The sequence below is a fragment of the Girardinichthys multiradiatus genome, chromosome 19, assembly GCF_021462225.1.
Source record: "Girardinichthys multiradiatus isolate DD_20200921_A chromosome 19, DD_fGirMul_XY1, whole genome shotgun sequence".
Lineage (NCBI taxonomy): Eukaryota > Metazoa > Chordata > Actinopteri > Cyprinodontiformes > Goodeidae > Girardinichthys > Girardinichthys multiradiatus.
In genome coordinates this window covers 7547254-7572389 of record NC_061811.1, presented here as the reverse complement: position 1 = coordinate 7572389, position 25136 = coordinate 7547254, and the positions used below count along the sequence as shown (strand labels likewise).

The window sequence follows — 25136 nt, the reverse complement described above, 5'->3', positions numbered from 1 at the left end:
CATTCTTTAAAACATTATTTTAATAAAATAATATTTTATTTGATCTTACATTGTGAATGGTTGTCTAAATGTTGCTGATTATTGCCTAAGTTGGTTCCAAGACTAACTTGACTTCATTTCCAGATTCTTCAAGATAATCCTTGGTTCTCAAATTCTGTTTGGTAGTTGTGGTGTATTCACCCCCGTGATTATTCTGAGTTGGTTCAGTCCTTGTATTCTGAGACGTACAAGTTCTCTCTCTCGCTCTCGAGAGACAGCACAACAATAAAGAGGTACGAACATAGTTAGAGCCTCCTCTGTTTATTTAAGACACTACAACTGGCGACGAGGATACTTTTCGGAGGGGAGAAGACATCAAGTATCAGTACTAGTGAGTACAATGGCTCAGGTTGGAAAAATAGATGACTTCAGAGCAGAGGTTGAGCCGTGGACAGCTTATATCGAGCGTCTGGAGCAGTACCTGGAAGCTAACGATATTGATGAAGAAAAGCACGTGGCGGTGTTGCTAAGTGTAATGGGTGCTAAAGCATACGGTCTTTTACGAAACTTTGTACAGCCTGAAAAACCAAAAGACAAGACATTTGGCGAGATTGTGGACATTTTGAAAGAACACTATGAATCCAAGCCCATATTAGTTGCTGAACGTTTTCGTTTTAATAAATGCAACCAAAAGACGAGTCAGACTGATGCCCAGTATGTTGCAGAGCTAAAACAACAAGCAGCTAACTGTGATTTTGGTGCGTCGCTGGATTCTGCCCTGAGGGACCGGTTTGTAAGTGGAATTAAAAACGAAGCCTGCCAGAGGAGGTTACTTTCGGAGGACCGGCTGACCTTCGCCAAAGCTTTTGAGATTGCTCTCAATATGGAGACCGCAGACAGAGACACTCGACAGCTTAGAGGCGCGGAGGGTGAATGGGCTAGTGAGGCAAACATTCACAAGGTGAGGCCAGTAAAAACAAATATGTGCTACAGATGCAAAGGAAAAAATCACAATGCAAATAAATGTCATTTCAAAGAGACTAAATGCCATAATTGTGGGAAAATTGGACACCTTAGGAAAGCATGTCGAGCTAAAGTGCAGAAGGGTCATGAAAAGAGTGTGCCAAGCAGAGAGACAAAGTATGTGACAGCTGAGGAAGACCCAGAAGAGGAGTTAGCCATTTTGACTATTAGTGCTGAGGATGATGAGCGATATAAAGCAACATTTGCTATAGACAATGTTGAATTGGAAATGGAAATTGACACAGGAGCAGCAAAAAGTGTCATTTCACATCCTACATATTTGAAAAAGTTCTCACACCTGCCGTTGCAACCGGCTAAGGTGAAGCTCAAAGCGTACAATGGAGGACGTATTTGTGTTTTGGGACAGCTTGTAGCAAACGTGGGGTATGAAGACCAAGCTGTGGATTTGCCACTGTTGGTTGTTAAGGGACATGGCGCATCACTGTGTGGAAGGAACTGGTTGACAAAACTCCGGATTAACTGGCTGCAGATTAAATACGTGGGTGAGCCAAAACACCTATCACTCAATGAGCTTTTGGATACTTACAGTGATGTATTCAAGGAGGAGTTGGGCACATTGAAAGACATTAAAGCTACCATCGGGGTCAAACCTGAAATGCTGCCAAAAGTTTGTAAACACAGGCCTCTTCCTTTTGCGATGAAGGAATGAAGGAAAGGGTGGAGAAAGAACTTGAAAGATTGGAAATGTGTAATATTATTACACCTGTGAGACACAGCGAGTGGGCAGCACCGATAGTGCCGGTGCTAAAGAGAGACGCTTCTATTCGTTTGTGTGGGGATTACAAAGTGTCAGTGAACCAAACCCTTGAAGCGGATACGTACCCTCTACCACATTTGGAGGAACTACTGGCAACTCTCAGGGGAGGAAAGTACTTCTCAAAGATAGATCTGGCAGCAGCCTATCAACAAGTATTGTTGAATGAGGATTCAAAGAAGTACACGACTGTCAATACTCATAAAGGACTGTTAGTTTACAACAGGCTACCTTTTGGAATCAGTACGGCTCCATCGATTTTTCAGCGCATTATGGAAAACATAATGAAAGGGTTACCAGTGGTGGTCTACCTGGATGACTTGCTCATCACTGGACGCTCAAAAGCAGAACATATGAGTAACCTGGAGAAGGTCCTGGAACGTCTTCAGGAAAATGGCCTGCGAGTGAAACGTTCCAAGTGTGAGTTTAACAAGTCAAGAATTGAATATCTGGGACACGTCCTGGATGAAAATGGAGTGCACCCGTCAGAAGAAAAGGTGAGGGCAATACAGGACGCTCCTGCTCCTACTAATGTGAAAGAACTTCAAGCGTTCCGGGAACTTGTTAACTATTATGGGAGATTTGTGCCAATGCAAAGCACAACCCTAGCTCCACTTTACAAGTTACTAAAAGACAACGTGACTTGGAGATGGACTGAACCAGAGCAGGCAGCATTTGATAGGTGCAAAGGTCTGCTGACAAGTGATCGGGTGCTAACGCACTATGACTCCAACCTGCCTCTCACCTTAGCGGGTGATGCATCTGCATATGGCATCGGTGCGGTTATACAGCACACAATGTCAAGTGGGGAGGAGCGACCAATAGCATACGCTTCCCGAACGCTGTCCCCAGCAAAAAAAAGTACCCTCAAATAAAAAAAGAGGCACTGGGAATGATTTATGGAGTAAAAAAGTTTCACCAGTACCTATGGGGCAGGCATTGCACCCTAGCAACAGACCATCGCCCCCTGCTGACACTTTTTGGTGAGCACAAGAACCTACCTACCCTAGCTGCAGCATGCATTCAAAGGTGGGCTATCATATTGTCAGCATATGATTACCACATTGTTTTCAAAAAATCAGCAGAACACAGCAATGCAGATGGGCTCTCTCGCAGTCCTCTGCCAGAAACAGGGGACACTGGAACGGCATTGAGTTCAGCAGCAGTACACTCGCTGTTAGCTGAGCATATGGAAAGAGCTCCACTAAATGCGACCCAGGGAGCTCAGGCCACACGCACAGACATGGACTTGTCAAGGGTTTACCAGTGTGTCATGGAAGGTTGGCCTACTGTTACAGATGAGGGTTTGAAAGCTTATCACAACAAGAGGACTGAGCTTTCAACTGAGATGGGTTGTGTTTTGTGGGGAACCAGAGTGATTATACCCTCTAAAATGAGAAAGGCGGTGTTAAATGAGATTCACTCTGGTCACCAAGGAATCATAAAATCCAAGGCCTTAGCTCGCAAATATGTCTGGTGGCCAAATCTGGATAAGGACCTGGAACAGGTTTGTAAAACATGTGAAGCATGTCAGTTGGAACAGAAGATGCCACAGCATGTTCCACTGCATCCCTGGGAGTTTCCAGGTGAATCCTGGAAAAGACTGCATATCGACTTTGCTGGACCTTTCCTCGACAGCATGTTCATGATTGTGGTTGATTCATTTTCAAAGTGGTTGGAGGTATTTCGTATGCCACACATCACATCACAAGCCACGATTACAAAGCTGAAGAGACTGTTTGCTTCATATGGACTCCCTGAACAAATAGTCACAGACAATGCCACCACTTTCACATCTGCAGAGTTCCAAACGTTTGTGACACAAAATGGCATTTTGCACACAACAGGCGCACCGGGACACCCTGCGACAAACGGTTTGGCTGAAAGATATGTGCAGACATTTAAAGTGGGCATGAAAAAACTAGCCAGCCGCTCATGTGGCATTGAGGACAAACTTTCATTGTTTTTTCTGCAGTACCGTATTACGCCGAACTGCACAACGGGTCGGTCTACAGCAGAATTGTTCTTGCACAGACACATCCGCACCAGGCTGGATTTCATCAAACCTAACATCAAGGAGACTGTTTGCAGGAAGCAGTATCGACAAAAAGCTCAACATGACCTCACTGCTGTGGACCGTTCTTTTTCTGTTGCTGATTCGGTGTATCTTCGCAACACAGGGGGAGAAGTTCACAAGTGGATACCTGGACAGGTGGTAAGACAAACTGGTCCAGTCTCTTATGAAGTAAAAGAGCGGTACTCGAGCACTGTGCACAGACAACATGGGGATCAGCTTTGTACCCAAACTGTAGCTGAACCAGAGATCAAGGACCCTGAAACACCAACACAAGAGCAAAGTGATGTAAACATTACACCTGAACAAAGTGCTCTGGACTCTGGGGTGCACCCCACTGTTTCCCCAGATACTTCTGTGGTTGTGAGGCGTTCCACGCGACCACGGAATACGCCAAACGATATCTGGAATAACTTTGTGTTTATCTAGGCATAACAGTTCTAAATGTTGTGTTCAGTTATTATTCTCGTTGCATTATGGATTATATCTGAGTTTAGATGCAGAGGTAAACAGAAAGAGGAAAAATAATGTCTTGATTATCAAGCAAATACATATTTGGGTCATTGTTTGGTTCTATATGAATATGCACGTAAGCTGAAATAAGTGACTTTAGTTTATTTTAGTTAATGTAGATAAAAAAGTTATTTACATCTAAAAGGGGATGATGTGGTGTATTCACCCCCGTGATTATTCTGAGTTGGTTCAGTCCTTGTATTCTGAGACGTACACAGCACAACAATAAAGAGGTACGAACATAGTTAGAGCCTCCTCGGTTTATTTAAGACACTACAGTAGTTTAGTTGGATTGTTTTAGCATAGTAAAGAGTTTTTTGATTGAAATTTGTTTGACTTTGAGTTGACTTATTTTTGTTAATAAGTTCTTGTATTTTGAGAAATTGTGTGAATTCATTCCATGTGTGTGCAGAGTTTATGCTGTTCAATAATGTCAGAGCTTGGCTCACCCTTTCTATTTTGTCCAAATACCATCGCCTTACTGGGCTGGTATTCACAGGATAACCCTTAACAGACCGAAATATTATTTGATAAAATATAAATTTATTAATATAAAATATTAAATAATATTTTCAGATTCATAATCACAACACTTACATTGTGGAAGCTTGAAGTTTTGTTTGTTAGAATTCATCTTGCATATGGTAAAAACAATAACACTTTTAATCTGTGTTCTGGGAATATGGCCGTCTGGAAACAGATCACATTAGGGAGAAGTTCTTGGCGAGAGGAACGACTAATGGGCTTGTTATTGTAGTTCAGGCAGGAAATGTCATGATACCCTGACTCTTGCCAGGTCACTTTGACATTAGAGTTCAGCAGTCCAGATAAGTGATGAAATTGTTATTGTAAACTGTCACATAGTCCAACCTGTTCTTTTCCAGATGTTTTTAATGTTAGAACTGTGCTTGAGAATCAATGTTGTGAGTGCCAAAATGTGCGTAAGTGAAAGGGTACATCTGATTGGTCAAAAAGTCTCACATACACAACAATGATATGACTGTTGACTCATGAAAGGGATTTTGGGATTCTTTGGGATTTTGTATGAAAATGTATTCAGAGATGTGTTCTGAATAAAAGGTCCCCCGCGTCGGCTCTTGAGAGGAAACCAGCTGTCTCTTCATAATTTTTAAATTAGTAAACTTTCTTATCCCACATTATTGGCTCCCGAACAGGGACTGTTTTTGCTGAGGGAAAAGGGAAAAATGGCAGGTCCAGGCGGAGGGACATGAACTGCTGAAATGGGCCCGTTGAACCAGAAGGGGTAAGATCATCTGTCTCTTCTGTTACACTTCGAAATATGGCTGTCTATAGGTCCTCCACTCAGGTTATTAATTCAAGTGAACGAAATCTGAAGTATCCCTTTCAAATTAAACAGGACATCTTGTTTACCTTAGTGTGTCGACACGTGCTTGCGCGCGCAAGGAGGGAGTCAATAAAAAAAATGCAAAGTTGGAATTGGCTACCTGGCAGTCTTGAAGTAATGTTTATGTCCCGGCTAAAGTCGTGGTGCCAAGACAAGAATAGTCCTATATGATAGAGTGCTTGGTGTTGATACTGATTCCTCTCCAAGAATTAAGCCTCCTTGCAGAGAAACAGCTATTTTGATATATATATTTAAAAAAAAACATTATAAAAGGTACATAGTGTCCTTGAAAATAAGTAGCCGGTGGTTTGAGTAGAGGTCAGTTGAAACCTCTTTGAAATGCCCGAGAGGCAGAGATTTTAAGGGCTGAGTAATATTTGTCCGTAAGGCAAAGAGGAACTGCAGTTGAGTGCACTTGCCCAATTTTTCCCTTCCTAGGGGTATCCAAAGATGACCCCTTGGAGAATCAAAGCTTGAAATAGAGAAAGCTGTTTGTGATCTCTGTGGTGATTGGTGTTCTGCAGCGATGTTAAATTAATCCTGTTAAGGGAGTCAGTAATCTAATAATAAAACAAATGTGTGCACACATAAAATTTTTTAAATTGACTCGCCTGACTATCAACAAACTATTAATCAAGTCAGTGGACCCCCAGGGGCATGAAGGGACATGAAGAAGGATGAAAAAGTGTGGATGAGATGTATGAATGAAAAGGCCGTATGGCAGATAGATGAATGGGTGAATCTCTGAATGATGTATGAATGATGGTGTTTTGCATTTATGTGAGTTGTATGCGATGTCAGACTGAAATCTGTATGAATGTGGCCATTGAAACGAGTTGCATGTGATGAGAGACGAAAACTGCATGTTTTGATTTTGATAACCTCAAATGCTTTCTAAGTTTCATTTGCTGTGTTAAAACAACAAATGAGCTTTTGTGGTGCGCACCAGAAGCTTTGCTTTGATTTGTTTTATGGTTCCTACAAGTATGGGTTAAATGTTCAGGTATGCCCAAGTCAAATGTAGCTATAGCTGTGTTACTGATTAAAATTACTGCTTGAACCTTTTTCACTCTTGAGGGATAGATGTAAACTTATGCACTTCGATTAGAATGAACGCATATTTTAAATAGAGAAGGAGTTTCAGGTAGAAACTGACTGAAAGCTAGAAAAAAGGAAGGCTCGAGGAATGGAATTGCCGGTTGCAAGTTGTGTGTGTGTGTGCGCGCACCTGCACACACGCCATGTCTTGCTTTCCACCAGCGTGTGACAAAAAGAGTGTGCTTGTGTGACAAACAGCACCCAGGCACGAACACGTACACATGTATAGCACACAAACACAACATATATACACGAGCGCACACACAGAAACAAAGAACAGACACACACAAATGTGGGGAGCAAAATACATATATGATGTAAAAAGTATGAATGTCAAATGCTGGCATATGTCTGTCTAAAAGTTTGTCTAAACGTCTGTCTATGTGTCTGTGTCTGTGTTCATCTAAGTGTTGAATCCATTTATCATACATGTGGGATTATTTGTCACTAACATTTGTTTATACATTTTTTTCATTTTTTTCTTTATTTTTGATAATTTATTTACAAAGAATCAGGTTTTTAGGAACTCCTTGGGTGCTGGCCTCTCAAAGTGCTGCTCAAAGTCCGGACTTATGATTGAACATCTGAATAGTTTAAATTCAAGTGAGCGTGGAGTGGTCTGCAGTTACCCTGGCATCTAAATTAACTTCACAAATACGCAAGAAAGTGATAGAATGTCCATAATTGAATTGAGAATCTAGGTTTTATCTAATTTTTTTCTTTTCTAGTCAAAGCTCAAATGTTAACTGCTTGATGCAGGAAGACTCTTGTGTTAATACAAAGTAAAGTGTTTATATTTTCTTAACCATCAAAGGACAACTGGTATGTTTAAGTCTGTATGGGGTTTAACTGGATGTTTAAACGAAGAACGTTTCTGAAATGCAGGAAACTGTTACACGTCTGTGAAAGTCGGTATGGGATTCAGCATGTGAGTGTGTTTGGGAGGATGAGAAAAAAAATAAAATCAGGGGGGCTCTTTATCAAAATATATTCCTTTTTTTTTTTTTTTGCATGTTCTTAGATTTTAAAAACACCAGAGAAAGCATCGACTTTAAAAATATTCTAATGGGTGGAACAAATTCTTGGATCAGGTTCAAACTATTTCATTAACCTTAATGGTGGGATAATACAATATGACAGTCAATGCTTTATCCTTGCTTAGTTAGTATATAAATGTGTTTTTAGCGTAATATAAGGTTTTGTTATTTTATATGTCGAACAATGTAAAAGTCAGACAGTGAGAGGTGTAACAAACCAAGAGGAAGAAATGAAAAACAGAGAATACAGTTTGGTTTCCGTCATAGATGGTGCCGACGATGGCAGCCTCGGAGCTTCGCTCTCTCTTTGTTTTTGTATTTTTGTGTGTTTTTATGTTTTTCGAGCCACAGTACTGTGGTCTCGGGCCACAATTCTGTGGTCTCATTCAGTAGAGAGGAACTTCTCAACATCAGAGAGTCCTCTCTTGGGAGATTTTCACCATCTTTCATCGATCCGAGGTTCACTGAGCTTCTGGCAAGCGGAGCTGCGGCACTCTATACGATACTGCGGCGAAAGTGCTGGAGGGGGAAACGTGCTGGCGCGCTGGTAAAACTCCGCAAAAGAGGACTTCGCACACCACTGCCTTCAATCCATCTGACAAATGTCCGCTCTCTAAGCAACAAGATGGACAAGCTGCTTCTTCTCACCGGTGAAAACATGGACCTCATGGATCAGCGGTTCTCTGCTTTACCGAGACATGGCTGAGCGAAAACATCCTGCGCATTGCTGATGCCGGACTTCCAGCTGTTCAGAGCGGATTGCATTGCGGAGCTATCGGGGAAGAAGCGAGGAGGCGGAATCTGCTTTTATATAAATGAAGGTTGGTGCAGAGACATAAAAGTCCTGGGGAAAACATGTAGTCCTGATTTGGAGACATAATCTGTAAACCGTTTTATTCACTGAGTTTTCCTCGTTTCTAATAATCGGCTCATATTGTCCACCTCATGGCTGCACTTCTGCCGTGGAAAAACATCTCGCTCAGCTGATTACAGACGAGGAGAAAAAATACACGGACTCTTTCATCATAATACTGGGAGATTTTAACAGAGCAAACCTCTCCAAGGAACTCCCCAAATACAGACAGCATATTAAGTGTCCCACCAGAGACAAAAACACACTGGACCATTGTTACACAGCTCTAAAGGACTCATATCATGCTGTGACCAGGGCTGCTCTGGGTATTTCGGATCATTCTCTAATCCACTTCATGCCAACCTACAGACAGAGACTAAGGGCTTCCAAACCCAAGGTTCACGCTGTTAAAAAGTGGATTGAGGAATCAAAGCAGATGCTACAGGGCTGCTTTGAACGCACAGACTGGATGTTTTTGAAACCTCAGCCACCTACTTAAACCAACTAACTGATGTGGTGACATCATACATGAGTTTCTGTGAGGACATGTGTGTGCAGACCAAAACCTTCTGCACCTTTGGGAATAACAAGCCATGGTTTACTTCACACCTCAGGAATCTGCGCAGGGAAAAGGAAGAAGCTCACAGCAGTGGAGATTGGGCGCGGTACAGGCAGGCCAGGAACAAACTAACAAAAGAGATCAAAGCAGCCAAGAGAAGCTACAGTGAGAAGCTTAAGAACAGCCTTTCTACTGGTGATGCTTCGGCTGTATGGACCGGTCTGAGAAACCTGACTGCATATAGGAGACCCCCCCACCCATCCTGAACAGAGTCCTCGCCTGGCGAACCGTCTGAATAGCTTCTACTGCTGACATGACAAGAAGCCATTCACGCCTCAAATAATCTCCTCCACATCCCATTCAGGAACAAGTTCTTCCCACAAAGCTACCAACCCCTTACCTTCAGATCCTCTGCCTGCACTAAAGATCTCCAAGGAAGATGTAAACAGGCTCTTTCAGGGCATGAAAACAAAGAAAGCTGGAGGACCTGATAACGTCTCCCCATCATGCCTGAAAGCCTGTGCAAACCAACCCGTGGTCATGAAATCCTTTGAGCGGCTGGTGTTGAAGCACCTGAAAGACATCAAAGGCCCCCTGCAGTTTGCTCACCGAGCAAACAGGTCGGCAGATGATGCAGTCAACTTAGGCTTACACTTCATCCTGCAACACCTCGACCGTCCAGGGACGTATGCCAGGATCCTGTTTGTAGACTTCAGCTCGGCCTTCAACACCATCATACCAGACATCCTCCACCAGAAGCTCACCCAGCTCAACGTCCCAGCCTCCACCTGTCAGTGGATCAACAGCTTCCTGATGGACCGACAGCAGCAGGTGAGACTGGGGAGCATCTTCTCCCGAACCAGATCAATAAGTACTGGTGCCCCCCAGGGATGTGTTCCATCCCCACTCCTCTTCTCCCTGTACACAAACAACTGCACCTCAGCGGACTCATCCGTGAAACTCCTTAAGTTTGCAGATGACACCACTGTCATTGGTCTGATCCAGGACGGTGATGAGTCTGCATACAGACAGCGTGGTTTGGCTCATCCACAAAACAGGACAGGTCCAGACTGCAACGAATAATCAGGAATGCAGAGAGAATAATCAGGGCTGACCTTCCCTCCATCCAGGACTTATACATGTCTAGGGTCAGGAAAAGAGCTGCTAAAATCTCTCCAGACCCCACATAAACTGTTCAGGCCGCCGCTACAGAGCACTGTTCGCTAAAACCAGCCGCCACAGAGACAGTTTCTTCCCCCAGGCTGTTTCTCTGTTGAACATTTAATAGAGTACAAAACAACAGCATACAGATGTTGCAAATGCACCTTTTTATTATATATGTGTATATTGTACATTGTAAATTTGTATATTCTGTAATGCAAAAACAGAACAAAAGAGCAAAGTGTACCGGAGTCATTCCTTGTTTGTATGTACGAACTTGGCAATAAAGCGGATTCTGAACAAAAGTTGAGCGCGTTGCAGCGCATATTTAGTCAATGACATGTACACACAACAGTATATATTTGATCACTTATTTTTTGACATTTTAGGGGAAGTTGGGCTGCCCTTGCAGTGTTAGAACAATCGCCACTGATATATATATATATATATATATATATATATATATAGAGAGAGAGAGAGAGAGAGAGAGGATAACACCAATCCAGAGACTGGCTGTACAAGTAGCCTTTTTGGGCGTTGGACTCAGAGACCTATGGACACATGAAGACGTTGTGGGACCCTGAACCAGGATAAATGCGATGCCAGAACAATAAAGTTTAAAAGAACCAATCTAAGAGACTAAGGGAATGTTCCAGGAAGACCAAGGACAGAGACTAAACTACACTGTTTTGCTGCTGAGAATTTAACCGATGTTTTTCTATACTTTATGTCGTTTTAATGTTCTGAATTGATTCAAGCCATTTATGCACTCTGATAGAATGGGAGCATCCATTCTTGTGATATTCAGTTCCAGAGTTTCAACATGGTCAATGTTTTCTGTTACAAATATTGTGGTGAATAGGAATGATGAACCAGGACCTGATTGGCATGAAAGGTCCTTAAAATAAATGATAATGATACGTATTAGATTCAAAACGGATCTCTCATTCAGATTGGCCGAGAATGAGTTTTCTCTTAGGCCTCCAGACGTTTTTTCCCGCCTTTTAGGACAGGTGGGTTTTTCGACTGGTAGGTCCTAAGCTGACCTGAAGGTCCCCTTCATCGACACATAGTTTGTGAGTTTGACAGACAAGGATGTTTGTCCATGAGTGAGTTGTTGAGATGTGTTCCTGAAGGAGACTTTTGGGAAGAGCTACAGAGTAGGCGGATTTGGTCTAATTAGTGAATAGGTTTAGTTTATCATAGTGTAACACAGTTAAAATAATGTGTGCATAGGAACTTTAAATAGGATCTTACTTAATTATTTGAACCCGAAATTTCAGACCTAAATAACAGCAATCATTTAGGGTTGCTTAATTTTGTACATAAGGTAATTTCAATACTTTCCATAATCGTTCATATATTTATTCATTTTATTCACTTAAATAGATCACATATATTCACAGGATATTTACAATAAGGATATAAGCGCTCTCTCAGCTGTTAATTAGCTTAAAAACCTAATTAAGGGGGGACTATGTGGAAGCTTAAAGCTTTGTTTGTTAGATAAAAAGTGTTATTGTTTTTACCATATGCAAGATGAATTCTGTGTTCTGGGAATAAGGCCGTCTGGAAACAGATTACATTAGGGAGAAGTTCTTGGCGAGAGGAATGACTAACGGGCTTATTGTAGTTCAGGCAGGAAATGTCATGATGCCCTGACTCGTGCCAGGTTACTCTGACATTAGAGTTCAGCAGTCCAGATAAGTCAGAATCAGAATCAGCTTTATTGCCAAGTTCGTACATACAAACAAGGAATTTGAGTCTGGTACACTTTGCTCTCTGGTTTTTGTTTTTGCATTACAGAATATACATAAATACAATATACAAATATACACATATATAAATAAAAAGGTGCATTTGCAACATCTGTATGCTGTTGTTTGGTACTCTATAGAATGTTCAACAGAGAAACAGCCCGGGGGAAGAAACTGTCTCTGTGGCGGCTGGTTTTAGTGAACAGCGCTCTGTAGCGGCTGCCTGAAGGTAAAACTCTAAACAGTTTATGTGCAGGTTGTGTGGGGTCTGCAGAGATTTTTGCAGCTCTTTTTCTGACCCTAGACCTATATAAGTCCTGGATGGAGGAAAGGTCAGCCCTGATTATTCTCTCTGCAGTCCTGATTATTTGTTGCAGTCTGGACCTGTCCTGTTTTGTGGATGAGCCAAACCACACTGAGATGGATGAAGACAGGACAGACTGAATGATGCCAGTGTAGAAGATGACCAGCAGCTCCTGTGTAAGGTTGTACTTCTTGAGTTGCCTCAGGAAGTACAGTCTCTGCTGGGCCTTCTTTCAAACAGTGACTATGTGTGAAGACCATCTCAGGTCATAGGAACCTGAAGTTCCTAGGAACCACCATCTGTGAGGATGTGATGAAATTGTTATTGTAAACTGTCACGTAGTCCAACCTGTTCTTTTCCAGATATTTGTGGTGCTGGAACTGTGCTTGAGAATCAATGTTGTGAGTGCCAAAATGTGCGTAAGTGAAAGGGTACATCTGATTTGTCAAAAAGTTTCACATACACAACAATGATATGATTGTTGACTCATGAAAGGGATTTTGGGATTCTTTGGGATTTTGTATGAAGATGTATTCAGAAATGTGTTCTGAATAAAAGGTCCCCCGCGTCGGCTCTTGAGAGGAAACCAGTAGTCTCTTCATCGTTTTAAATTAGTAAACTTTCTTCTCCCACAACATTGGAGTATTTATTATTAGGCCAATTGGATTTCTGTCTTTAGTTTCAATGGCATAGAAAGGTATGATGCAATAGAAAAATAACACTCCTGTATCACCTCAAAATGCATTTGACACTGTAGCGCACACAATATGATCACCACATGTGTGCCACTTAAAGTATTGTAGCAATCACCTGATAACATTAAATAATCTAATGTTATGCTATGCTACCTGCTAATAACTATCTTAACACTTCAGGGCATTCATAGAGCATTAAATGTATTCCCAGTTGATTGGTTGATTCTTAAATATAAAGATTTCGTTCTCCTCAGCAGGTTGTAAACTGTCGTCTCGACTGATTGGAGAGCCCCAACAATTAGCCACATCCCTGTATACCCGGCAGCGGATAGCCACTTGTTTTAAATATTGACCTTTATCCTCTTTACAGAGAGTTTCAGCTTCTTCCCCCTGGAGGAAGACTCAGTCTCTAAATGTAGGACTAGCCATTTTAAAAACAGCTTTATTCCAACTGTTGTTACTGAACTGAACAAGCTGAAATGATACTGCACCTCTCAATGGATTCTAATAGATTTACCTGATTTTCTTAAGTCTAGATTATTTTGGATTTATGGTTTTTACCCATCTCATATTTATCCTGTTTTTAAATCATGCTTTCCTCATCTGTGTCCTGCTTTGATTTGATTTTTGGGGCCTGGAGCACTTTGAGCATGATTACACTTACATCAAAGAAATAAAATGACAGAAATAACATGCATTTTTCAGTACAACAACCTATGTGACAAAGAAACAGTTTGACAGCAGCCTTACTTTCAGAATCAATAGGTTCTAATAAACATTATTAAAACATTGTGAAATTGCAGTTTTCTCATGTTGTTAGATTCACTAAAACCAAACAGTAATATACTGCCTTTTTCTTAGTAAACTTGAACGTTACAGTTTCCTAAACTGTGCTACTGAATTTCCCCAACCTCTTCTTTTAGTTCAGTTCTCTGTAGAAACTAAACCTTCATATTTTAAAGATTGTGATTATAATTAGCTGTGACTCAAGCTGTATGAATTAGAATGATGCAGAAGTTGAACATTTTCTCACTGTTTCTCATACATATGTCAGTTGGTGTTGCTGTGGCTCGAAATTCATTTACATTTAATTATCAAACTCAAACATACACAAAATGAATAGGATCCATGCATGTATAATACATTTGATTTTCTAGTTGATGGGAACCATAATTATCTGTATAACCATGGCCCGGTAAAAACCAGCTGTCAATCACATTTCATTATTGCTGCTTTCAGACAAAAACACCACGGTGGAGTGGCACAATCAGTATTAACCATTTTCTGTGTTTTCAAACGGCATTAAATCATACTAATGACTATATTTAAAGTTTTGAGTGGGGCATAATCAGTCATTTCAACTGCTACACTCCTCAGTCTGGTTTGGCTTCACAGGAACAAATTGGTTGTATGCAGTAAATGAAACAGCGCCGTGACCTTTTCCCAAACAGTTTCCATACAGTCGAGCCCCTGTTTGATCACAACTTTGTACAACTGAGAAAGATACCAGTTTAATAGGCATCTCATATTTCTCACTCTGCTCTAAATAAATCTGTGGGTCCCCCCTCCTACCTTCACACCATTCTAATACCACTTGTTGAAAACCCCAACCAATAAAACCAGATCCTCATAAGTCTTGAGGGAAAAGATGGGAAAATTGCTGCATTGAAAAGGCAATATATAGATTAAAGATAAGAGCATGGGGACTGCCTGAGGATATTGCCTGCTGAAGGCTCTGATTTACACTCAGGATACAAAGAACGATGAGGGGAGGGAAACCTTGAGCTACTGGATGCTGACATTGGTACTCAGGGTTTGTAATTACAAATTTCCAAACTATAATGATGTACAAGCAGGATTGAAGAAGGTTAAGAGGAAGAATATGAAATAAATATTTTCTTATAAACTCATATCTTCAACAGTAATGGGTTGTCAGGCAGGTGAATGAAATGTGAAAATTCTTCTTCTGTCAGTTTGTTTCTTTTTCTCCACCAATGTCATCTACCTGCGAGTAACCCAATGCAGCCGTCCCCTCTGAAAAGAGCTCTTGTCGCCTTCAATTCACAAACAGAGAGGAATAATTTCTTCTGGCATCCTACAAAGATCCAGTAACTATAAAATTTACAGAAATGAGCTGCAAAATTGTTTTGCACTCCGAGCCGGGTGTCAGAATGCTTGTGAGGTGCCAGGTTAAGTTCTTCAACCTGGTTTTATGTTGCTTGAAACTATTCTCATTGAAACTATTCAGTTTCCCCTGATGGGTGCATTTGTCTGTGTATGTACTCAGTGTTTGCATGCATATACTGCTGAACTCACTGTTGGATTGATGATGACGGGGCTGTCACGCAAGAACTGTGACACAATTCTTTGTTTGCTTTAAAAATGATCCACGCCTACAAAACAAGCTCAAACTAGCATTGCTTTCCAACAAGGAGAACAGAGCAATAAAAGTCTGAAAAACATTTAATTGAACCACAGCAAAATTCTGAGGCTCTAAACCTTTAGACTGCGACAGAATTCAGCTTCTTTGTTGGCAGGCCAAGACTGTTTGAGATGCTTCGTGACCTGAGTATGAGCTGTCACAGGCACTTACAGTTGCACACTTTTATCACAGCTAGGGTTGAGCTCCAGTTAAATTCAAAGCGGAGCCTGAGAAGGGAGATGAAGAGTATCCAATTACAGTGTAAAGCGAAAACTGGTGGCAGCCAGAGAAAAGGAGAAGGCAGACATGAACAAGCTGACATTTAAAGTTTGGGCTCCCAAAGCTAAAACTGAAGGTAGAACAGAAATGTGCAATCTGAAAATGTTGAGTCATAATATCTAGGATACTAATAGACTAATTGTAAATAGGCTAATAATAAAGTAATAGGCTAAGGGAAAACATATACCCTGCAAGAATAGAAAAATCAATTCACTCTTTCAAAGCTGCAGGTACAAAATGAGACCACTACTTGCTGCTTGTTCTTGACATATCATTTGGGCCACTCTGTTCTTGCAGGGTACACAACTATTATTTATAAATGCTGCAGTGAGAGGGACCTATGTGGACTTTCAAAGAGTCCTGCATTTGAGCTCTTGTGAAGTATGAAATGTTTGTCTAGAAAGGACTTTGTTCTTGCTACGTAAAGGCCTGTACATACTCTGCAAGAACATACAACTTAGTTCCTTCACTTGAAGCTTCCTTCACTGTAGCCTTATATTTCACGGAGACCACGCAACAAAAACGTTTTACCCCAAATATATGTGAAGAACAAGCATAAGTGGAAAAAAAGGACAAACTGCAGGTGTCATTTCAAATATTAAAGGACTGCTGGCATCATGATAAAACAACTGTAAAAAATGCCAAAAGAAAGCATTTATTTGATTATTCTGTCTAACTGTCACAGTCCCCGTGTTTTGTTTAGGACTATTGACTGTGTTCTCATGCGGCTTGTGAAAAATTTCTTAATTCCTTTATTGATAAGATCCCAGCAACTAGGGCCTCGCATGCTGGTTGTTGCCCATCAGTGTTTGTTACTTGCTCTTCTGTTTTTAACCAGTTTGAGCCTGTGACTCTATACCCTTTACATGAGATTGTCAGTTGGTTATGGCTGCAGTAGGTAACTTTTGTAAAAATTCATTCTTTTCATGTTTGTTGAAACTGTCAATATGTCCTGACAGAAGAATATGAGACAGATTATCTCTGAAAAAATCAAGCTCCTCTGGCTCCTCCCAGTGGTCCTACTGCCATTTGCAGAAATACACCGCTCCTGTTCAGAGACAACCAATCAGAGCCAGAAGGAATATCTTAGCAATGTCAATCACGCTTGTGTACGCGCTGCTCACACTCCTCTCCTGCAGAACGCGTACTGTTGTTCAAGCTCAAGACTGCCGATGTGCTGCAGCCTCACTAATGGCAGAGAATAACCTAACATTACAGGAAAACTGACAGGTAAACAGAAGAAGACCGATGACAAAAAGCAAGCGGTACGTTCATGGCAGGCTCTGCTGTGGGGGAGGAGCTGTGGAGGGAGGGCTACAGCACAGCAGAGAGCAAGGTGGAGGGACCTGTGTAAGGCATGCTTGTTAACATTGTTAGGCTAAGTCCACGGTTTTCTCAGAACTCCCTACTGCAGCTTTAAAGCCAGCAATTTGATGGTGATCCTTCTTGATTTTCTGAAGGGGTCTTTACCACTCTTGGGGGCTTTGTTCTTACTATTGTTAACAGCAGCAGTTTGTCCTCAGGAATGATTCCTGTTAATTTAAAGCATGCTGTTGTTTAACCCTTACTTCCTGCTCTAGATCCCACAGTTCTTGCTAATTATAGGCCATTTTCTAAGATACCACTCATTTCGAAAATTTACTGAGAAGGTGGTTTCACTGATGACCTTTTTGGGAGAGCATAATATTTTGGAGTTTTCTAATCTGGTTTTAAAACTTTTCACAGCACACAATCAGTTATTTTAAAAGTTTTTAGTGATATATTTTTAGCTAGGGATTCTGGTGACTTTGTTGTTCTTGTCCTTCTGGATTTAACTGCTGTTTTCTACAGGTGGCCTGTATCAAAAGCAGCTGATGACAGTCAGATTTATGTCCTGCTTAACAAGGAAGATGGAGACTTTTCTAGCTTGCTGCTGAAATTACTTGATAACTTAAAGGCCTGGATGGCTCTCAACATTTAAAAGATGAACCAGAGTAAAACCGGAGCCATGGTTTTTAGTGGCACAACTGAGACTTCTCCTATTGAGTTAGGTTGTTTGGCCCAGTATAAGAAGTTGGCCATTACAAACCTTGGAGTTAAAGCGGAACCTGATCCTACATTTGACAGCTAGATTATGGCAGTCATAAAAAGTTTCCATCATTTAAGGCAGTTGGCAAAAATAAAGCCCATTCTGCCTAGGAAACATCTTGAGACAGTAATCAAGGCCTTTATTATCACGTTGCTGGATTAATGGACTATGTGGGGGCAAGTGGTTCCTCTATTGCCCAGCTTCAGAGAGTGCAAAATGCTGGGGCACATCTCTTGTCTTGCACGTGCAAATATGACCACATTTCTCCCATTTTAGCCTTACTCCACTGGCTCCCTCTCCATGACCGTGCTCCTTCTTACCTCTCTGAGCCACAATTTTGCACTCTACCACTCTCCTTAAGGTAAGCTGATCAGCTGCTATTTAATGTGCCCAAAACAAAACATAAGCTTAGAGGGGATCATGCTTTCACTGTGGCAGCTCCAGAATTGTGGAATGACTTACTGCCTCACAATAGAAAGGCTAAAATTACTTCTTCAAACTCATCTCTTTGCCATGGGGTTTGACACCACATGAGATGTTGATTTTGGTCTGTGAGTATAAGTTAGTTTTTATGTGGGTTTTTAAATTAGGTTTTTAATAGTGCTTTTTAAACAAATAAAGCTGGATTGGATTGAAGAACAAGCCACAAGAACTTGAAAATCAGGGCCGTAAGAACAAAATGTCTTTTGTTCTTGGACCGCTGTGAGAGAGAACAAATATCTCTTCTCCTTAGGGATATGTATCGGCCTTAATGGTAACTACTAGGCTAACCATTGGCTAACTAAGCTAGCGGTAACTATGTCAACCGTAGGCTAACTGAGCGTTGGCCAAAATATTTGGAAGACCTTGGAACATGCGGATTGAAGCAGTATTTCTGGTTCACATCATAATTGAGGTGAAAATTTGGCAGAGCACAATACCTAACCAATCACTTTCTTTGCTTAAGCTAAATAAGATGGAAACAAATAATGTCAATGTCAGCAGACTATACATGCAGCCTTCAAGAGGGTAAACATTGAATTATATAGACGAAACTATCGCTTGATATAAGGAAATCACAAGGACTGTAATTTCACGGTTTCTCATGTAGAAAAAGGAAGGATGGAAACACTTGGAGGGAAGCATCATAGCAAATCACAACCCTGCACACTGCAGTCCCATCACCCAGGAATAATCTTGATCAGTGTCAGAAGCGCTGCGAACAAACCCACCTCGGCGCCCTGTTATAACTCTGAAAACACGTGAACATCCAAGACACCTCATTTCATTGTTATCCTTTCCGCTTCTCATCTTCTCTGCTTTACTCTCCATGTTCACCCTCTTCATCCTCTCATGATCACCAAAACACACACACTAAAACTCATTACAGCCATCTTTATTGTCCAGGAAGTGGAAGTGATTTTCTAGTTATTTCCATCAGCTCCCAGCTTTACCACCCTTTGGCCTCCTCTAAGATAATGCCCATTTATCCCACAGGGTGTTTACACAAGCCTTTCGGGTTAAGTGACTCGCTGAATGACATCGGCTTTTCTTTATTCAAGGAAGATTGGATTCATTAGCTACTGCTTAATGGCTGCTTTCAAGCGTTACACTGCATTCGGCCTGGAAAGGTTGGCCAAAAACATAAACACCATTGTATGAGTTGAATTTGAAAGAATTTGATTATTATTTAACCCATTGATGTCTAACAACTGCCTTAACTCTAAGATTACTCTCAAATGTTTCTTTTTATTTAACATTATTTAACTCAACATCAAAATAGAGTGGGAAATCTGCAAAAAAAGCTCTGATGGCCTTTTTATCTGTTGAAGGTCAAACTGTCCAAGCAATTATTCATATTACTTATATTCATTAATAAAAATATTAAAATGCGATAGAACGCCATCGAATTAAAAAGATGTTATAATTCTATTTTTGTTATGATTTTATTAAGCCATAACATAAAAACGGCTTAGCTTTTTTCTGTGGGTTTCTCTTAGGTCTTGATGCTCAGTTTCGATTTTTGCTGAAATCTGTTCACTTTTGTATTGCGTGGTGGTTTACACTGCTGTTTGCAACCTCCATCAGACTTCAGTCCGAATGGTTAACGACCCCAAAGCGACCCGCATGTGGAGAAGGAGGCACTGACATCACACAATACCACACTGTTTACATAAAATCAAGCAAATAAAAATGGCTGTCTGTGTATCATTCTTTTTAAAGTTGGTGAGCATTGGGAACTGACAATATTATGATCACATCATAACAAGATTACAAAAGGTAAGAAAAAAGAAGAGAAGTCTGTTTGCAGCGCCACTGAAAGAGAGAGTTACGACACTGTTTGAACTCGCCGAGAGGCGGTCACGTGGTTCATGTAGCTCTCAATAGTTCCAAACATCTCATATAACTGTATTCTGTGCCAGCAGTTAAGAGCTCTGATCAAACTTACCTTCAGATCTACATGCTATACTACGTGGAAAGCTCTATGGCCTATGTATTTCAAAAAAATATCCAAACATTACATATGGAAAATGAGCAGAATTGTATTTAATTATTTAATTTAAAAATTTAGTAATGATGAAAATATGACTGAAGACCTTGGATGAATTCTTAAATTTTGTAGAAGACATAATTATTCTATTTTTTGCTGCCATGCGAACTCAGTACTTGTATCTACAGTACAGACCAAACGTTTGGACACACCTTGTCATTCAAAGACTATGTGTGTTTGGGGTCATTGTCCTGTTGAAAAATAAATGATGGTCCAACTAAACGCAAACTGGATGGAATAGCATGCCGCTGCAAGATGCTGTGGTAGCCATGCTGGTTCAGTATGCCTTCAATTTTGAATAAATCCCCAACAGTGTCACCAGCAAAGCACCCCCACATCATCACACCTCCTCCTCCATGCTTCACGGTGGGAACCAGGCATGTAGAGTCCGTCTGTTCACCTCTTCTGTGTCGCACAAAGACACGGTGGTTGGAACCAAAGATCTAAAACTTGGACTCATCAGACCAAAACACAGATTTCCACTGGTCTAATGTCCATTCCTTGTGTTCTTTAGCCCAAACAAGTCTCTTTTGCTTGTTGCCTGTCCTCAGCAGTGGTTTCCTAGCAGCTATTTTACCATGAAGGCCTGATTCACACTGCTAGAACTCTGTGTGGCATTGACCTGTTCTCTAATCTGAGCTGCTGTTAACCTGCGATTTCTGAGGCTGGTGACTCGGACGAACTTATCGTCCGCAGCAGAGGTGACTCTTGGCCTTCCTTTCCTGGGGTGGTCCTCATTTGAGCCAGTTTCTATATAGCGCTTGATGGTTTTTGCGACCGCACTTGGGGACACTTTCAAAGTTTTCCCAATTGTTCGGACTGACTGACCTTCATTTCTTAAAGTAATGATGGCCACTCGCTTTTCTTTACTTAGAATTTGTATTATGGCAAGAAAAAAGCAGCTAACAGTCTATTCAGTAGGACTATCAGCTGTGTACTGTATCCACCTCCTGCACAACACAACTGATGGTCCCAACCCCATTTATAAGGCTTGAAATCCCACTTATTAAACCTGACAGGGCACACCTGTGAAGTGAAAACCATTTCAGGTGACTACCTCTTGAAGCTCATCAACAGAATGCCAAGAGTGTGCGTAGCAGTAATCAAAGCAACAGGTGGCTACTTTGAAGAACCTAGAATATAAGACATATTTTCAGTTGTTTCACACTTTTTTGTTCAGTATATGATTCCACATGTGTTAATTCATAGTTTTGATGCCTTCAGTGTGAAGCTAAAATATTCATAGTCATGAAAATTAAGAAACCTCTTTGAATGAGAAGGTGTGTCCAAAATTTTGGTCTGTACTGTATAACAGAGTTGATTGTGCCTGTAGTCTGACAACTGTTGTAAAATTGTAATTCATTGACTAAAATGTACATTTAATTGAAACTGTAGTTAAAATCTTATTAGATGACAAAACAGCTGTAAATTGTGCAAAAATAAATGACCAAACAAGTTATTGTAAGACATGTAAAATGCAAAACTAGCTTTAATAAAGAAGTACTTGCACTACCATTTATACAGTTTATTAATAACATCTGCACCAATAAACTGTATCTGATCATATCTGGACAAGGTAGAAATGTGCCCGAGTCTGAATGAGGGTTCATCATCCTTGGCATCATTGGCAGCAGCTCCCTTTGAAGTCAGTCACCACATCTGCTGACCTCCCTGAAAACAATACAGAAACAGTTTAGAGGACTCAGAATCAATCAGTATCATAGCTGGAAGGTCATACTGGAAGGCAAAAAAAGTAAATGCCTTCAGATAGATCGATAGATAGATACACACCCACACAGACACACTTCCTTTGTAGGTTCAGCACGTTACCATGGTTGGGTGTGCTGCATTTGGATGCACCAATCGGTCAGAGAAAGGGATCCGTATGTATGGCTTCCCAAAAGATCCTGAAAGAAGGAAAAAATGGTTGGTTCAAGTCAGTAGAAACAGGCTCACCATCACCAGAGATCACAACCACAGGAAACTATGTGCTGTAAGTTCAATCTGCACACTCAAACATTTTTATTCAGGGATCACTGGAAAGTGCACAAGGACCTAATTAAATGTTCAAGAAAATCAATAAATAAATCACTTTACAGGCACAATTTGGAAAAGGACAGTTTGTGAGGGCACAGTCAGGCCAAGTGAGACTGAGGGCTGATGCCGTTCCAGCCCTTTTTCTTCATTGCCCAGAACTAAAGAGTAGGAAGGATCCTGCAATGAGAAGCAGAACTTCCACTGCATGTTGATCCACTGACTAGTGATCACACATATAATTCTAAAGTAAACTTTGGTACAAACCGCGTTAAATTATACATTTCAAATGTTTTTACCTAATCTTCATGCTAACAGTGCCATTATAATTTCAAAGATGAAGGAAGGAAGAAACAGAAATTATGCAAGTGAGATGAGGAAAAGTGAAGGGGAAAAGAAGATGAAATTGTAGCCCCAGAGGACAGGGACATGCCAGGAACTGATGAGCCAGGGCAACAGGGCGAGGAGTATGCATCAACAGGCAATACAATCAGGAAACCGAAGTGAAAAAGCTGAGGATGTCATCAGAAGTGGGGTCGCAAATGAAAGATCGAGGTACCCAAGCACGATCCTCCGGACCGTAGCCTTTCCAATCCACAAGAAATTGCCAACCCCGGCCCCGCCGACGAGTCCACAATCCGTCGAACTGTTGACAATGACCGGCTTAACCTGAGATACATGAAAAGTGGGGTGAACACGTAAGGAGGAAGGTAACCGAAGACGAACAGCAGAAGGACCAATGAGGGACTCGATAACATGAGGACCAATAAACCAAGGGGACAGCTTCTTAGACATCGCCTTCATTGTCAAGTCCCGAGAGGACAACCAGACTTTCTGTCCTGGCTGATAAACCGGGGCGGGATGCCTCTTTGGGTCAGCGATGCGCTTGTTCTGGGCGGCGGTGCGTTGGAGCACTTCGACAGTCCTTCTCCATGTAAGCGTGGGAACATGGGTGACGGACAGAGGTAACGGCTACGTCACGCTCATCCGCTGCAAAAAGGGGCGGCTGATACCCTAAAGAGGCTTCAAATGGGGAAACACCAGTAGCAGACAAAACCTGAGAATTCATGGCGTACTCTACCCAGTTAAAATGCTCAGTCCAGTCTAACGGAGAGGGGGAGGTAACGCACCTGAGCGTGGACTCGAGTTGTTGGTTGAGTCTCTCAACCTGGCCGTTAGACTGGGGGTGGTAACCCGAGGTGAGCGAGACCTTGGCTCCCAAAGCGGAGCAAAACTGACGCCAGACCTGGGAGACAAACTGGGGCCCTCGGTCTGATAAAATATCCTGGGGTATACCGTGTAGCCGCATAACATGTTTGATGAGGAGCTGAGCTGGTTACAAAGTCCAAAGCTATATGCGACCAGGGACGCCTGGGAATGTTCAGTGGTTGAAGTAACCCAGACGGTGGTTGGTTGCTACTCTTACTCCTAGAACAAACCGTGCAGGCAAGAACCCATTTCCTGACGTCCTGGTGCAGAGAGGGCCAACAAAATCGTCTATTAATCAATGCAATGGTTCTACTTATTCCTGGATGTGAGGCGAACCTAGCTGTGTGGAACCATTGGGTAACTCATGCTCTGACTGAGGCTGGGACAAACGTTCTGTTCTGAGGGCCTGTTCCAGGGTCAGGCTCAGTCCTCAGAGCACGATTAACTAGTTCCTCGATCTCCCAGGAGACAGCCCCAATGACCCAGGTAGGGGGGACAATGGGCTCAGGGACTCTCTCCGTATCATCTGGTGCGAACAGTCGGGAGAGTGCATCAGGCTTCGCATTCTTACTCCCCGGTCTGAAAGAGATGGAGAGGTTAAAACGAGAGAAAAATACTGACCAGCCTGTCTAGGGTTCAGTCTCTTAGCTGTGTGTAAATAAGCTAGGTTCTTGTGCTTGGTCCAGACTAGAATAGGATGAGTAGCCCGCTTCAACCAATGTCCACTCCTCTAAAGCCAACTTAATGCCTAACAGTTCTCTATCTCCGACATCATAGTTACTTTCAGTTTGGCTGAGCCGGTGTGAAAGAAACCACAAGGATGAAGTTTACTATCCTCACTCGATTGTTGAGAGAGTACTGCTCCCACTCCACAGTCCGAAGCATCAACCTCCAGCACGAACTGTCTGGAGGAATCCGGGTGAATCAAGATGGTATCATGATTAACCAGAGAATGAAAACAGACTCAAAACACAGGATGTAGACAGTAAGTTAAGTTTTATTCCTAGTGTAGGCTTGCCTAGGATAATGAGTTGGTGTTGTCCAGGAACCAGGGGAGGAGGACGGAATCCAGGAATCCAAGGTGAGAGTGCTGATGGTGAGTATATTTACAGTGCAGTCCTTAGGTGAGTATTTACCAGGTGCAGGCAGGCAGATAGGCAGGTAGACAGGCAGGTAGACAGGCAGGTAGGTAGGTAGGTAGGTAGCCGGGCAGGTAGGCAGACAGGCAGTCCACATAACTGAGGTTATGTTCGACACATAACTGAGGTTATGTTCCAGCAAAGACCTGTTCCAGCAGCTGCCTTAAGAAGCCCATTGAGCTCATCAGGAGATGAGCTGCAGCTGCTGATAACGAGCTGCCAGAACCAACCAGGAGGAGAGAAGCTGAGATCCTACAGATG

The 25136-nt window shown here is 41.8% G+C and overlaps 1 protein-coding gene across 1 annotated transcript; it reads left to right on the top strand.

Moving 5' to 3' along the window:
• Nucleotides 1-379: 379 nt before the first annotated feature.
• LOC124855587 (uncharacterized protein K02A2.6-like) lies at nucleotides 380-4280 on the top strand. Its single transcript, XM_047345554.1, is given in 3 exon segments — nucleotides 380-1666; nucleotides 1669-2635; nucleotides 2638-4280. Coding segments are annotated over 3 exon segments (3897 nt in total).
• The last annotated feature ends 20856 nt before the right edge of the window (nucleotides 4281-25136 follow it).